This window comes from Hemitrygon akajei, chromosome 8, assembly GCF_048418815.1.
Source record: "Hemitrygon akajei chromosome 8, sHemAka1.3, whole genome shotgun sequence".
Taxonomy (NCBI): domain Eukaryota; kingdom Metazoa; phylum Chordata; class Chondrichthyes; order Myliobatiformes; family Dasyatidae; genus Hemitrygon; species Hemitrygon akajei.
In genome coordinates, this window is record NC_133131.1 from 21,267,269 (window position 1) to 21,284,703 (window position 17,435).

Here is a 17,435-nt window from a genome sequence, read left to right on the forward strand (position 1 = left end):
GAAAGCAGGAGCGAAGAGCTCAAGGGGAAGAGAGAGAGGAAGGGTTTGATGTTAGTCGGGCGTTGAGGTTGGTTCCCCCCGTTCGAGGAGACGGATGTTGATAGTTATTTCTTGATTTTTGAGAAGGTGGCAAGGAATCAAAAGTGGCCCAGAGAGCAGTGGGTGGCGTTGTTACAAAGTGTGTTACGAGGGAAGGCACAGCGGGTATATGCCGCGCTGCCCCCAGAAAGGGACGGGAATTATGATCAAGTAAAGGAGGCCATTCTCCAAGGTTACGAGTTAGTACCTGAGGCGTATAGACAGAGGTTCCGAAATTTAAGGAAAGGGTGGAATCAAACATATACTGAGCTAGCCCATGAGAAGGGTGTGCTCTTGGACCGTTGGTGCACCGCTGACAAGGTGGCCGAGAACTATGGGCGTCTCAGGGAGTTAATTTTGATTGAGGAATTTAAAGGTTGCGTTCCGGAAGAGATTCGAATGTATTTGAATGAGAGGACGAATCAGTCCATCTCAGAGATGGCTAGGGTCGCAGATGAATATGCCCTAACCCACAAGACAAAGTTTTCCTCGCCAAAAAGTTACCCGAGAGACCGTCGGAATGGTAGGGAAAGCCCGCCGGCTGAGGCGGAGATCCCGCCGGGAGCTAGCAGCAAAAGTGAGGATAACAGACAGGAAACTTGGAGACCCTCTGGTTTAACCTACTTTAATTGTGGGAAGGTGGGTCATATTGCATCAAACTGCTTTGCTCCGAGAAAGGAGCCAGAGAGGGAGAGAGCAGCGATCCCTATCGGGCGTGCAGTGGTAATCAGGAAATGGACAAGAGGGCCCCAGGTAGATGGAGTACCGGAGGGGCGGGAGACATTTAGTTCCGAAGGAACCGTGTCTTTGAGGGAAGGGGACCCCCCCATCCCCGTACGAATTTGGAGAGACACGGGGGCGGAACTATCGTTAATTAGCCGTAATGTGTTAAAATTCGGCCCTCGCACGGGCGAGGTAGCCCTGAGAGGTATCGGGAACCGGACCGAGGTCGTGCCTTTGCATAGGGTCCTTCTCGATTGCGAGTTGGTGTCGGGACCTGTGGAGCTAGGAGTCCTGCCGGAGTTACCGGGGGAGGGCGTGGACCTTCTTTTGGGTAATGACCTCGCGGGTGGGAAGATGGGAACCGCCCTGATAGTTGAGGCCCCGCCCATGGAGTCCCCGAGCTATCGCGCATGCGCGGTCACTCGCGGCCTGTCGAGAAAAGCAGCTGAGAACCAGAGCAGTTTAAATCGCGCCAGTAGTGAATTGGCCAAGACGTTTTTACCGAGCCTGTACCACGAGGGTTCAGAGGGTGGTAAAACAGAAGGTAGTAAAGTAAAAGGGGGTATGGGCGAGGAGATAGCCCCCCCCCTTAGTGAAGAGAAAGGTCCTAGAGGTAGGAAATAAAGATGAGAAACGGATGAAGCTGTTAAAACGTCCAGAGTTGGACGTGGTTGATCTGTCTGGTTTGGCAGAATTGTTTGGAGAAGTTGAGAGTTCTAAAGGTGTTCTCGATGGTCCCGAGAGTGAAATGAGGGCAGTCTTAGAGGAGAAGGGTATCCTTGCTGTGGAGAAGTCAGCTGAAATGGCCGAGGAGGTTGTTTCAGCTAGCAGGGTTGCGCCTTCCCCAACGGGGGGCTGCCTAGAGAGTAACTGGAAGGATCGGGGGACGTTAGAATTTGAAAAAGGTACGGGTGTTGAAAGCCTGGAAGAGGCCAATGTCCCGTTTGAGTGTGTCCAAGATGGGGATGCACGTGGTGCTGAACCTAGTCACGGAGCTCAAGGAAAAGGGGAATGTGTAGTTCCCAAATTGAATGAAGAAAATTTAAAGGCTGGACTGATACCAGAAGCAGCAACCAGGCTACAGAGACAATGGCTTGGTACCACAAAGCCTGTGAATCAATTACAGGGTGAGTTGGAAGGTAAAGGGGCCCCACACGCTATTGTTATTCCAGAGTGTGGTGTGAAAAGGCAGAGTTTGAAATGCTGTCTGAACAAAGCGGGATCGCTTGCAGATCTTAACTTGGAAGCTAATAGCATGACGGGTCCTGAAGAGAAAAATGACAAATTGCCTAAAATTAAGGAATTGGGTGGAACAAGGTGGTCTAAGTTTGGAACATGCTGATAAAATAACTTCTATGAAAGGAGCGGGCGAAAGCCTATTTCGCCAGGGTGCCCAAGATTACCACGAGGGAATTAACCGGAAAAGAGGCGAGGGTTAATGGGGACGCGATTTTTAAATAGCAGAAGCCGGTTTTAAGGGATTTTGACAAAGTATGTGAATAATAAAGACAACACCCATGGAAGCTTGACTGTTAAGTTTGAAAGTAACATAAAAATTAGTATTTTGCATGAACCTTTGTAGATGTATGTAAGCTAAGATCACACCTCCTTAGTTATGTTGCTGAAGAAAGCAAATAAATAAGGTGGTTATTGAGCTGAAGTTTGATGCTACCAGGCGTTAGTATGGCACGTGAGGTTAAGGTATTAAAGAAAAGGGGCACTGTACTTGTTACCTGTTTAGATCCTGACTTGAATGTATGACAATAGTACTCTGTGAAGAGAAAAGCTTGTGTAGTATGTAGATTCAAAAACAAAACCCGGTACCAACCTGTTTTTAACCGCTGGTTAAAAACCCATTATGGGGGGAGGTGTTATGCCATCGGCCCCCTCCTTTGTGAGAATCTCAAGAACCCGAGTCAAGAGGGGGGTCAGCTGACCCAAAAGAGGAAGGGACGTGCTGAATAGACCCAGGGAAATGGGAGAGAGAGAGAGAGACCACGTTCTCCCAAGAAGCAGAATAAAGGTGACCTTAACTATTGTCTCATGGGACCACGTGAAAAGCCCTCGGGCAAAGTGGGCTGGTTGAGAGAAAGATCGCATCACCTGCAACCTGATTGACACCTGCGATCCCGTGAAGAAGTATAAAGGAGGGTCTGAGGGGGGGAACCCTCAGACGCACCCAGGAGACGAAGGAAGCACGATATCGATTCCCGTGGGAGCGGGACGCCATTCTGAAGGAAGCCACGTGCGTTAGATTCCAACTTTTGAATCTGTGGCTAGAACCAACGAAAGACTGCTTTTAGCTAACAACGGGGAAGCCTGCTCCCCTGATTCCAAGGATTTGCTCTGCCAAGACGACGGGCAAGTGTTTATCTTTTCCAAATCACCTCTTTCTCTCTACAACGTGAAAACCCCAGCGGTTCCCAAAAGGGAAAAGCCTGCAAACTTCTGAGTGACTCTTTATATTTCAATTGGACTCAGTATTATCCCCTAGACAACTATAGAGCTTATTTCTGATTGATTATGGTTACACTGGTGTTTTAGATTGAGTTTGACGATGTATATGATCTGAATGTTTTGTATTAACCATACGTTTGTGCCCTTTTCGAATAAAACGTTTGAAAATAGTAGCATCCGACTCAGCTGATCCATCTATCTTTGCTGGTAAGTTACCTGGTTACGGGGTTACATAACACTATTCATTTCCATAGATGCTGCCTGACCTGATGGGTTCCTCCAGCATTTTGTGTGTTTTGCTTTGGATTTCCAGTATCTCCAGACTTTCTTGTGATTTTAAAGTAATAAAGTACCAACTATGACTTTTGCAAATCAAAATGGGATGTGGGTTTATTTTGGCAATGAGTAGGCTGTCCAGAGGATTTTCCTTGTGACTATTTCAGTTCACAGTAAACATTTGTAGATTACAGTGTTAAGACATTATTGAGCGACACAGGCAGAACGGAAGAAATACTGATTCGAAGGTGGACCTCAGCAATTTAATGAAAAGCCCAGCAGAGTTTGCTTATAGACTGATCAATGACCAGCGGAATTAAACATGGATAAAATGGTGCTGTATATTAAAATCAAAGTAGGTGTCATATGTTTCCCATGTGGAACTTGCCAAAGGAAATGCAGAAAGATGTCTATAGTAGATCATGATGCCAAGATCAAAGAAGTGACTTGGATGGTAGGTTATATTTCAACATCAGTTTAGTTGTAATTGTCAAAGATCTTTTGAAGCTGAGACAGGACAGTCTGCAGATGTTGTAATTTGGAGCAAAAAACAAATTACTGGAGGAATTCAGGAGTTCAAATGCCATCTGTGGAGTCTCAAAGGAGCAAATGGCCTAATTCTGCTCCTATCTTCAAAGTAAAGTTATTATCAAAATACATGTGTCCTATAGAGCCCTGAAAGTCATCTACTTGCAGGCATACGCAATAAATCCAATAAACATTATAATCGAATCAAAGACTGCACCAACAGGGCAGGCAACCAGTGTGCAAATACAAAAAGCTAATAATACTAAAGAAATAAGCAATAAATATCAAGAACATGAGATGAAGAGTCCTTGAAGGTGAGTCCATAGGTTGTGGGAGCAATTCAGTGATGGGGCAAGTGAAGTTGAGTGACGTTATCCCCTCTGGTTCAAGGGCCTGATGGTTAAGGGGTTATAACAGTTCCTGAACCTGGTAGTGAATCCTGAGACTCCTGTACCTTCTTCCTGATGGCAGCAATGAGAAAAATAGAAAACCTGGGTGGCGGGAATCCCTGATGTTAGATGCTGCTTTCATGCAACAGTGCTCTGTGTGGATGTGCTCAATGTTGGGGAGGGCTTTACCCTTGATTATCTGGGCTGTGTCCACTACTTTTTGTAGGATTTTCCATTCAAGGGCATTGGTCTGTCTATACCAGGCTCTGATGCAGTCAGTCAATATACTCTCCACCACCCATCTATAGAAGTTTGTCAAAGTTTTATATGTCATGTTTAATCTTCACAAACTTCTAAGTAGACGTGCAGCCATGCTTTCTTCATAATTGCACTTATCTGGTGGGTCCAGGACAGATCCTCTGAAATGTTAACACCGAGAAATTTAAATTTGCTGACCCTCTCAACCTTTGATTCCCTCCCCCCCCCCCCCCCCCCACGAAGACTGCCTCATGGGATCCCGGTTTCCTTCTCCAGCTCCTTGGTCTTGCTGACGTTGTGGAGGTTGGTGTTGTGGCACCACTCAGCCTGGTCTTCAATCTCCCTCCTGAATGCTGATTCGTCATCGCCTTTGACTTGGCTTTCTGCAGTGGTGCTATCAGCAAGCTTGAACATGCTTCGGAGCTGTGCTCGGCCTTTTGATCTTATGTGTTAGACTCTGTGAAGAGGAGATGGGAATATTGGAAGAATAAAATGGGATTAGTATTAATGGCATCAGCTCAATGGATTAAAGAGCCGGATCCCATGCTGAATGGTTCTATTATGAAACATAGAAACATAGAAAATAGGTGCAGGAGTAGGCCATTCGGCCCTTCGAGCCTGCCCCGCCATTCAGTATGATCATGGCTGATCATCCAACTCGGAACCCTGTACCTGCTTTCTCTCCATACCTCCGATCCCTTTAGCCACAAGGGCCATATCTAACTTCCTCTTAAATATAGCCAATGAACCAACCTCAACTGTTTCCTGTGGCAGAGAATTCCACAGCTTCACCACTCTCTGAGTGAAGAAGTTTTTCCTCATCTCGGTCCTAAAAGGCTTCCCTTTTATCCTTAAACTGTGACCCCTTGTTCTGGACTTCCCCAACATCGGAAACAATCTTCCTGCATCTAGCCTGTCCAATCCCTTTAGAATTTTATACGTTTCAATAAGATACCCCCTCAATCGTCTAAATTCCAGTGAATATAAGCCTAGTCGATCCAGTCTTTCTTCATATGAAAGTCCTGCCATCCAAGGAATCAATCTGGTGAACCTTCTCTGTACTCCCTCTATGGCAAGAATGAGTGGATTTAATGCAAATTATTATTATCTGCAGAAGTGCAATCTACAATTTATGTCAAAGTCATCATATTCCAGAGAATCAGAATGAAAATAAAATAAACACATTGTTGCCTTAGACAATAATTTGAAGGTTTAAAGGAAACAAAGAAATTTGTAGTTAGCTAAATGGGACGTGTCATTTGTCAGATAAACCCCAACACATTGCTTATAACTCTGATCATCCTGAAAAAGTGGACAACATACCAATGTCTCTGAGTATCACTTCTGGAGGTTAAACCTCATTTGTGTCAAAAGATAGCACATCCACTCTGTGGCACTAGAGTAAATTTTCCCAATAACGTATTCCCTACAAAAACTAAATAAAAATGGCTGGTTAAAATGTTCAGTCCTATTTTTGCAGAACAGTAGTTTTTTTTAAAGTGTTTAACTTTAATAAGGAATCATTGGCTCCAGAAGTGTGTTTAACTGCTGATTTTGGTGATCTGAAGCGATGATGAAATATTCTGTGCAACTTCTAAATGTTCTGATGCATATGCTCAACCCGAAACAGATGTTATCTGACCCACTGAGTTCCTTCAGCAGATTGCTGTTCCAGATTCCAGCATTTGCAGTATTCTGTGATTCCATTCCTGTGAGTGGTTTGTAATCTGGACATAGAGTCATGATAGGCCCTTTGTCCTATTTTGTCTAGTCCTTGCTGAGCTGGTCTTCTGCCCAGTTCCATCTACCTGAAAGAACCATACCCCTCTAATCCAAACTTCTCTTAAATGTTGCAATTGAACCTGCATCTACCACTTTCACCTGCAACTCGTTCCACACATGCACTACCCTCCAAGTGAAGAAGTTCTCCTCCAAGTTCCCCTTATTTCACCTTTCACTCTAAACATATGACCTCTTGTTCTAGTCCACCCAGCCAGTGGGGAAAAGGCCTGCAGTTTGGAAGTAGGAAATGCGGCCTTGAACCAAGCTCTCAGACAGAAGAAGATGCTTTCAGTCCTGCAGCATCCAGACAATAGACCTGGTAGAGGTATATAAGATGATGAGAGGCATTAATCGTGTGGATATTCAGAGGCTTTTTCCCAGGGCTGAAATGGCTAGCACGAGAGGGCTCAGTTTTAAGGTGCTTGGAAATAGGTACGGAGGAGATGTCGGGGGTAAGTTTTTTTACGCAGCGAGTGGTGAGCTTGTGGAATGGGCTGCCAGCAACAGTTGTGGAGGTGGATATGAAAGGATCTTTTAAAAGACTCCTTGATAGGTACATGGAGCTTAGAAAAATAGAGGGCTATGGGTAACCCCAGGTAATTTCTAAGGTAAGTACGTGTTCGGCACAGCTTTGTGGGCCAAAGGGCCTGTATTGTGTTGTAAGTTTTCTATGTTTCTATTCCTTGTTCGTACGTAACTTGGTTCATATGTACAGACTGTCCATAATTTGGGTGTTCATAATCTGGGAAGGACCCGTACTGATAAATAAAAAAAAAACAGACAAATTCAGTTTTAATTTATTGTGGCTTCTTTGGTTTTAATTGTATAATAAATATATCTGAGTAGTAAATATAATTCATTTCAGGGTTTTTTGGATTTTTAGTAAATTAACTAAAAGACCCGCGTGTCTGTAATTTGATCTCAAGTGGGTGAAATTATGGTATATAGGCCAAATCAAGCTGAATGACAGCTGGCAGTTCTGTAGGAGTGTTCAGCTCGTGTTGGGGGCAAGCAGACAGCTGTGATGTGCTGGAGGCAGCTGATCTCCTGCTGTCCTGTGTAAACTCAGTGACGGGACCCTGCCAGGACAGGGAATGTGGTCAGGTGTGCTCCACATCTGCTTCCCACCTTTACTCCAGAGGCTGCTGAATAAAAAAACTGGCAAATATGCAGAAAAAAGTTTTGATTGTTTTACTTAAATCTGTTTTAATGTTTTGAATTATTTTTGGTATTTTAAGGTGATATTTTCAATTAAATGTGTTTTTTATTTGATCATGACTATTTTAAAATTATCTGAATAACACACACAAAATGCTGGTGGAACACAGCAGGCCAGGCAGCATCTATAAGGAGAAGCACTGTCGACATTTCGGGCCGAGACCCTTAGTCAGGACTAAAATTACCTGTACAGTTTGTAAGTGACTCTGACAAACGATCTGCTGCAGGAGTTCAGAGGGTCCAGGAGCGTCTGTGGGAGGAAAGGAATTGCTGATGTTTTGAGTTGAAACCCTGCAAGAGGACTATCCGGCAGATGGTATGTTGCTGCAGCTTTGGCATCTGCAGCCTCATGTGTCTTTATTTTACTACTTTACTATGAAGCCTCCTCATGATGTGCTGCCTTTTGGGGAACCCCCTCCACATGTGTTGCTCAACCTGCTGAGCTCCTCCAGCAGATTCCCCACGTCTGCAGTCTCCGTTGTGCTCTCACAGGCTGGGAGGGCATTTTCGGGGAGGCTAGGCCTCAGCTCTACTTGAGACTAAGTTGCCCCTCAGAACCTACTCCATCTCACTGGATGCCTCTTGGTCACAGGGGGTTAGATCATCTGACCCTTTGTGTTTAGAGAAATGAAGTGTGGTTGGAGTGCTGAGTCAGTGTGGTGGGGTTGGTTCAGCAGATAGCCTAATAGTTCAAGTGTCTAGTAGTCATGAGGTCACTTTTAAATGCTGGAATTTTTTTTTGCATCTCCAGGGAAATTTAATTACTCCTTTTCTTTTGTAGAATCATCAACTTTCTCTCTAGATTGCCTGAAGCATTTCAGAGGCAAAACCATCTTTCATACGGGCGAGTTACTGGGTGAAATAGTCATCCAATCCATGGGGCCATTCATCATCATCTCGCGATTTCTAGATGACACTCGCAGAAGATTTCTGCTGTCTGAACAGAAATAAACTTCCAAACTGGCCAGGCCACTTAGTCTCATTCACTACGTAGAAAAGAAAGAGCGCTCAATCAGTCATGTATGTTGGAGCACATTTCATTCTGTCAACACCAAGTGCAGACTGTATTTATAGTTAAACTGTATTAAAGTCCAGATGGAAGTGTTGCCTTTTTTGATGTTTCTCATGAAAAACATGATGTCTCTCATGTATTTTAAAAACATAAATTGTTTGCAGATTATCGGTGTGTTGGAAGACTAAAGTGTTGTTATACTGGGAACACAGTGGTTAATATGCTTTACGTCTCTCAGTGAATTGACTTTCTGTAGTTCATTCCTCAGAAGTCACATCTATGATGAATCTCAACCACCAAGCAGTTTTGAAACTTGAAGAACAAATAAGTGCTCACATGCAGTTTGAAGCAAACATCTTTCTGACTTTTATTTGAATATTTTAATAACCCAAGTTATATTGTAATGAGATGTTAAATCAATCTCTGTACACATGTGCTTGATCTACAGTAGAATACACTACCGAGTGTACTATAGAGGTACTGCCCCTCTGTGATATTTTACCGAGGTTTACGAAAAAGATTTACTCTTGAATGCGGCGGAGTGACTGGACCTGACAGGTTTGCGCGTGGGATCCCCATTCCCTCCAGTGTTTGTACTCTCCGGCATGGCGATCACATTCCATAATGTACTGGAAGCCACGGTATCCTGGATACTGGTAGCACACCCATCTAGGGACATGAACAAACACACTTAATTAATCTTGAGGCTTTTATATTTTATTTGTTAAATGAATAATCTAAAAGTGCTCATTTTTGTATTTTAGGAAAGTAGCTAATACCAATAGATGTTATTCTCATTTAGCTGTTATTGCTAATAAAGTACACTATGCCCTCAAAATATAAGATAGATATACACTCAGGGGCCAGTTCTTTAAGTACCTCCTATACTTTGCCTTCTGCTGCTGTAGCCCATCTAGTTCAAGGTTCAATGTATTGTGTGTTCAGTCATGCTTTTCTGCACACCGCTGTTGTATTGCGTGGTTATTTGAGTTACTGTTGCCTTGTGCTCTGACCTCTCTGATTAAGTGTTCACCCACAGAACAGCCACTCACTGGATGCTTTTTCCTTTTCACTTCACTCTCTAGAGACAGTTGTGTGTGGAAATCCCAGGAGATCAGCAGTTTCTGAGATACTCAACTGCATTTGGCACCAACCATCATTCCACAGTCAAAGTCAGTGAGATTGCATATCTCCCCTATTCTGAACTTAGGTCCAAACAATAACTGAACCTCTTAACGTGTTTGGCTGATTAGATATTTGTATTAACAGAGAGGTAAAAAAGTGTAAATATGAGTAGGACTGAAGTTCAAGACTTCAGAGGCAATAGAAGATTATCAGGATAACTTGCCTTTGGTTAATTTCTGAAGCAGCTTGAACTATTCAAGTAGGATTATTATTTATGATTTAGGCCTAAAATAATCTGTTAATTTAGAAGAAGAAACTACAAATTTAATCTGATTGATGTGCTTCTAAATACACAAGACTTCACTGGATCCAGCCACGTCTTCTGCATTAAAGTGAAGTAACCCAACCTTTCTATTTAATTTACATTGAAAGCATAACTTACGCGCCAGCTTGAACTTTCATGGATCCAACTTCATTATTGCCCCAGCCCATGGCTTGCAAAGAGGGGTAATCATCGCACATCTCCCACTGTTTGCCAATGAAGTTTTCCTTCTCGAAGATGATAATTTTGGACTCTTTGTGGTGCTAATATTAATAAAAAAAAGTATACATTGAGCAGTTTAGTAGATACTACAATACATTTGTAAGTGAACAAAACCGTAAGACTAGAGGATATAGGAACAGAATTAGGCTATTTGGCTTATTGAGTCTACTCTGCCATTCCATCATGGCTAATTTATTATTCCTCTCAACTCCATTCTCCTGCCTTCTCCCCATAACCTTTGACACCCTGTCTGATCTACTTTCAAGTAGTAACCAGAATAGACAATAGACAATAGACAGTAGGTGCAGGAGTAGGCCATTCGGCCCTTCTAGCCAGCACCACCATTCACTGTGATCATGGCTGATCATACACAATCAGTACCCCGTTCCTGCCCTCTCCCCATATCCCTTGACCCCGCTATCTATAAGAGCTCTATCTAACTCTCTCTTGAATGCATCCAGAGACTTGGCCTCTACTGCTTTCTGGGGCAGAGCATTCCACATATCCACCACTCTCTGGGTGAAAATGTTTTTTCGCATCTCTGTTCTAAATGGCCTACCCCTTATTCTTAATCTAGCTCTACCATTTGTTATTTGCAAATGTTAATACTCCTCTAACTTTCTTGTGTATAAAATAAACTTATTCAGGCCTTTCTCAAAACACACCACTTTGCACTAAATGTTAATCTTGTTTCCTCTTTGTCTTTTAAAATTAATATTTTTTATGAAACAACACAAGTACTGTCTGACAGAGCACAGTGAATTTCAGCATAACTGGCAGATGTGGGCTATATTTGAAGACAGTTAATATTTTAACTCTATTGCAGATTTGGATATTAACAGTTAACAGAAGAGATTCTGCAGATACTGGAAATCCAGTGTAACACAGACAAAATGCTGGAGGAACTCTGTAGGTCAGGCAGCTTCTATGGAGATGAATAAAGAGCCGAAATGTCAACCCTTTATTCCTCTCCATAGATGCTGCATGATCTGCTGACTTCCTCCAGCAGTTTGTGGATAGTATTTTACCACTATTTCCTGATCTCTCTCCATGCCTCTTTTGCTAAGACAGATTCTAAAAGCCAGTGGAAAAACAGAAATGATTACAAAAAATGAATCATGTAAAGTTACAGCTTAATATGTAAACTTATTTTCGAGTATATGTTGTGCTGCCAATTACATGGAGAATATCCTTTTTTAGCATTAAGTCTGACAGAGATTGACCAGTGAACCAACTCACAGCAGAGCAAATGGGGCGGAAGGATGTAAGCCTCTCAATGTGGTAGGCGTTGCTGCCACTCCAGGCATCCCAGCGTGGATATTCCCCTTTCTCCAGGACAAATTGTTGCCCAAAGAAGCTAGAATGTTCATAACCAACCCACCTACAAGAAGAAAGTTATTTTCATGTCAAATTCTCAAAAACTAAATGTACTTAATTCTCACACTATTTGCAAATTGAGAAATTCAGGTAGCTGTTAACCTATTAACCATTAGCCATGATTTCCTGATTCATCCAGAACAGTGAATATTGCAAAGTATGCACTAAATATTGGCCCTGGCCGAGAATGGTTTTAAGAAATTGTTCCCACCAAATGAATCTTAATGATACAAATGTACTTTTTGAATTAATCCTTTCAATGGTACTTAAAGTAAGGTTACATCCTTTAAACTCTATCAAACTAATTTAAATGATGAACAAGATCTGAAATTACAGGTTAATTGTTTTCAGTAACTGTAAAGAGCTGGGGTGGCCCGAGTTTTTTAGTAGGTCTTCCTGTCATCTGTAATGCGTGTCAAGCTGCAATGGTCTGGAATCAAAATCTACTGAGCCCCACAACGTAAACCACTAAGTTCTGTCGATTGGTGTGACATTGAATTTTGCTGTACAACTACAACATTGCTGATGTTCCATTAGCAGAGAATTTATTATCAGAGAATCTAATTGTACTTACTCAATAGAAATGAGGAGTGAGATAGAGGTGAGTTATGATATCTCTCAAATTCAGTGAGAAACAGATAATTTTTGCTTTTTGATTGCAATTTTTTGGAAAGAGAAGTTCTCTATTTTGAAGCCTAGTCTGTATTTTCGCATCTTAAGTATATGTATCTGCTTCTTGCAAGCACATCAAAATGTCAAATGAATAATCATATATAAAATGCTGGCTCCTAAATGTGTTGAGTTCGATATGCACCAATAATGATACAATGCACAGAAATGTACTGCCACATTTTTTTAGGCTCCAGTTGCTAATATTGCTGTATGCTGCTTTTTTGATTTTTGTGCAGATACTGATCCTGCCATGCACAGATGTGTGTGTAATGCAGGCTAGATGTAGATTTCACAGGGGAAAATTTTTTTTTTTGGGGGGGTGAATTTCTATTGCCCAGATGCAAAACTGAACTATATGACTTGGAGCTGCACTGCTACCCAACCATTACAAATTCACCTCCAAACTTCCAAATGCACGGGCTTTTGTCTCCTACCTTTACATTATCACTGCACATGGGAAGTGTCTTTAAATAAAACAGAGTACTGTAATGGATTCTAACAGACATATTAACATATTTCAGATCATGAGCTGAAATGATGTGGATCTATTGCCTTCCATATTTTCAATGCGAACGTAATCTAGCTGAGTCAGAAAGAACTCAACATTAGCGTTATCTTATAGTGTGTAAGGAGAACTAAAAGATACCTTTCTGTGAACTGAGTAATTTGGCCTGCAAATGATGATGACATTTAAAAAAAATCTATGACTGCATTTTAATGATAAAGCTTGGTTAAGAATACGTTTCAGTGGAGTTGTTAAGGGTGGAACCATTTTGAAAAATAAGCAAAAGCTATTGACTCACGCTCCACAGTTGACTTTGACAGACCGAATATTGTCGAATCCACACTCCATGATGTTCTTGCAGGATGTGGTAAATTCCATCCTTTTTCCCTGGAAGTTTTCTTGATCATAAACAGTAATCTGCAATTGAAAACAAAATTTCCATGATATTCAAAATTAAAGGGCAATAAAGAAACAATAAAACAAAGTTTCAATCCTGATTAAATATCTAGGAAAATAAGTGTTAACCTTGAAAAGTCCTGCTGGGTTTGTCTGCGCCATGTTTGCCGTTTAGAGATGTCAATCCTAAAAGAAAATTGCATAATATAATTTCATTTCAAAATTGAAATTTTTACAAAATATATCAAATTTTAGTGCATTGAAAGTTTATCTGCCCTCTGCATTTTGCTTTAACCCAACCAAATTGTTGCTGTAGAGTTGTTTATAAAGCATGAAATAAAATCTCCAACGAGCTGAGATAAGTTGGACAAATCTGAAGTTAAAATAAGATCAAATAAAATTGAAGGACATGCAACTTACCAAAGCTGGGCTGCGAAGGGAGATTTCCGATGATGATTCTGTTTCGAACCTCACCTCTGGTATTTATAGTCAAACTTTCAATAGAAATTGAGAAGTGTGCGAATCTGATTTGTGGTCCAATGAGCAGAGAATACTGACGTCAACATCTCATTGTTCGTGGCTGATCCCATGGATTCCCATTTCAACTCTGCCATTGTCTGAGCAGAAAGATAAGTCTGCATTTCCAGTGCATGCATGAATAACCTATAGCTAAAAACTGAAACTAAATGGTATTTAATATGATTTATTCAATCCAAATTCTATATGTGTGCTTTTAAGCTGAGAGGAAGTAATTTGAAAGGAGATGTAAGGGGCAAGTTTCTTATACAGATTGGTGGGTGCCTGGAATGAGCTGCCCGGGGTGGTGGTGGAGGCAGAAACATCAGAGACTTTTAAGAGATGTTTAGATAGGCACATGAACGTGAGGAAAGTGGAAGGATATGGACGTCATGTAGGCAAAAGCGATTACTTTAGTTAGCCATTTAATTACTTATTTAATTCGTTCGGCAGTAGTTGTGGGCTGAAGGGCCTGTTCCTGTGCTATTCTATGTTCTATGAATTATTTCAAAATTACAAAACTCAAATTGCGGCACAGCTAATTAGCAAGATATAACACTTCTTGAAATATGCCCCTCTGCTGCCGATTTGTCCATTTAGAATAGCTGAGATACCATTACGGGTAAAATAGCGGGGAGCAATGTCAGTAAAATGTTACTGGATTTCAGTTGTCTAAACATTTGGAAAATATAACATAAAATTAGGACTTTGGATCGTTATATAGTTAGGATGGTCACCTGCACAGTTCTACTTTGAGAACATTGAAGAGTATGTCCTTTAATTAAATTTATGAAGCTCATAGACAGTTCAAGGTATTCCACAGAAATAACTAACAAAATTTTCATACCACATTAGAGTTATGGTGAAGTTATAGATAGATAGATAGATAGATAGATAGATACTTTATTCATCCCCATGGGGAAATTCAACATTTTTTCCAATGTCCCATACACTTGTTGTAGCAAAAACTCATTACATACAATACTTAACTCAGTAATAATATGATATGCATCTAAATCACTAACTCAAAAAGCATTAATAATAGCTTTAAAAAAAAGTTCTTAAGTCCTGGCAGTTGAATTGTAAAGCCTAATGGCATTGGGGAGTATTGACCTCTTCATCCTGTCTGAGGAGCATTGCATCGACAGTAACCTGTCGCTGAAACTGCTTCTCTGTCTCTGGATGGTGCTATGTAGAGGATGTTCAGGGTTTTCCATAATTAATGAAGAACTCCTCAGCTTTTGAGCGATCAAACAATTGAATACATGCTGCAAATTTTAACACTTATAATCAAGTTCAAGTTCAGTTTATTGTCATTCAGCCATACACATGTATACCACCAAATGAAACAACATGTCTCCAGACCAAGGTGGACAACATAGTATATATAACTCAAACACACAATTCATAAAGTAACATTAATAGATAATAAGGTGCACTGATGACTGAAGTTTAAAAGTAAACAGCGTAACGCTGCAGACGTTTCATACGTGATGTGACCTGGGTGGTGACAGGGAGTTCTTATGGCCTGAGGGAAGAAGCTGTTTCCCTTCCTAACAGTTCTTGTCTTAATGCTACAGTACCTCCTGCCTGATGGTAGGGGATCAAAGGTATTGCTGGATGGATGGGAGGGCCGTGGATGATGCTAAGGGCCCTGGACTGCAGTGCCCCTGGTAAATATCACTGATGAATGGAAGAGAGATTAAATAAAACTGTGCCTCAAATGTTAGTCATATTATTAATGATCAGAAGGCTATAAATATTCAGTACAATTACAGTGAAAATCAAATAATAATTGTCTGTGACGACACAAGCACAATGAAAAGATATCATAGATACCGCCCCTCCATAATCATTGTGAGGACAACACCGAAGCACATAAATAACCATGGCATCTCCCGCGGTTAGACAGACAATTTTGTTGGTCTCTATCAAAAGGTATTGCTGATTTGATAAACATTTACATCTTTTCCTGGTTTTATTTTAGATTTATACCCACCTTGATAGTTTGATTTTGGAAAGTTGTCAGTGACTTAAAGTAACCCAAAAAAGAAACTGTGCTCATTCTGGTGTCAGGACTTTGGCAATTTGTTGTATTAAGCAACTTTTCTCAGACTAAAAATAATTTATAATGGTAATGTACGATTTCTTTACTACTGTTGTTCTTTATCTCTTTCTGATAACCCCGTATTTTTTTCTCCCTGTTTCAATTTAAGGATGTTACATGCCATTGGATTAATTATTTTGATTTAAATTTCTCAGTTCACGCTCTATGTGCCTCTATAAACCTTTTGAATTTGATTGATAAAGGAAATGCAAATTCCCAGATCCCAGGCCTCATACAGATGGCGTCACACAATTTTGCCTTTCAGTCTTGGTAAAAGCAAACAATGTGAGCGTGAATGTTATCAATCCCTTTCACCTCTGAATACAACATTCAAGCCAAAATGAAAGCGAGAGTCATTCAAGAAATCAAATCAGCAGAAACAGGCTGGTTTGAAATCAGGAAATTACGGAAATAAGACATATTTCTGGTGCAAACTACAATATTGTCTTTCTGTAATTATATGTGTATTAACAGTGCAAATTATGCCACACGATTCCTTTCTAGTTATTCAAATATGCAGTCTTACATTTTAATAAATTATCTTGTACCAGACACAGAGGATAAGGATTTTAGGAAATAATTTTGCCTTTGCTTCAATGATTTTTATTGAAGATTGATTTAGAGGAATGCTCCTCTGCCATGTCACTGTATTTCTGCTCTGGGTTCCCATTTTGACAGCTACGAAGTATATGATTACTCACTAATTAAACTTCGCAGTAGTGTTGCTTTTCACAGTTATCCTTAAACAGACTCTAAATTTAAAATACAGACTTCTGTTATGACAATAGAATATCATAAATGGGCAGAGCACACATGGAGCGGTATATGCTGGACACAATTCTGCAGTTTGTTGATCACTTCTGCTGAAAATTGTGCCTTTGAGTCTGAATGTTGGCCTGATTAAGTAGTCTGCTGACACACTAAAGAATGGGTAACTTAAGTGAAATACCAAGCATTACTTGTTAATTCTTACCTCCACAATTCCATGGTCACTTTGCAAGCAGGGTGAAATTGGACAGAGGCAATTAATGAGGAAAAAGAAACAAGCTTCAAAGATATTTAATTCAATATTCATCCTGTGGGTACCAAATTATGATAGTTTTACTGTAATTCTGTTCTGAGAATATTTTCTGAGGTCCCTCTTGATATGGAATTCAGTTGAATGGCAAAGGTTATGAAGTTATGAAGTTATATTGTAGTTCAAACCAGAAATATGTCTTATTTCCTTAATTTCCTGATTTCAAACCAGCCTGTTTCTGCTGACTTGATTTCTTGAATGACTCTCACTTTCATTTTGGCTTGAATGTTGTATTCAGAAGTAAAGTTAACTTATGAAGTTAAGTCCTACCAGGTGTCAGATGGAATGTACTGTATAGTTGAAGTTACATTAGGACACTACAATCAGCCTTTGACTTGCTCGCAATACTTACAAACAAACTGAGTGCCAATTTGAAAAATTTATTTTCAGATAG

At 40.8% G+C, this 17,435-nt stretch overlaps 1 protein-coding gene across 1 annotated transcript; it reads right to left on the reverse strand.

Moving 5' to 3' along the window:
* Positions 1-9,063: 9,063 nt before the first annotated feature.
* Positions 9,064-13,836, reverse strand: LOC140731711 (beta-crystallin A1-2). The gene is made up of 6 exons (XM_073053412.1): positions 13,761-13,836; positions 13,470-13,526; positions 13,243-13,361; positions 11,630-11,771; positions 10,289-10,431; positions 9,064-9,390 (listed from the first exon to the last, which is right to left on the reverse strand). The coding sequence occupies exons 2-6, from the start codon at positions 13,500-13,502 to the stop codon at positions 9,243-9,245; spliced, it is 585 nt and encodes a 194-aa protein (XP_072909513.1). The 5' UTR covers positions 13,503-13,526; positions 13,761-13,836; the 3' UTR covers positions 9,064-9,242.
* Between the last annotated feature and the right edge of the window lie 3,599 nt (positions 13,837-17,435).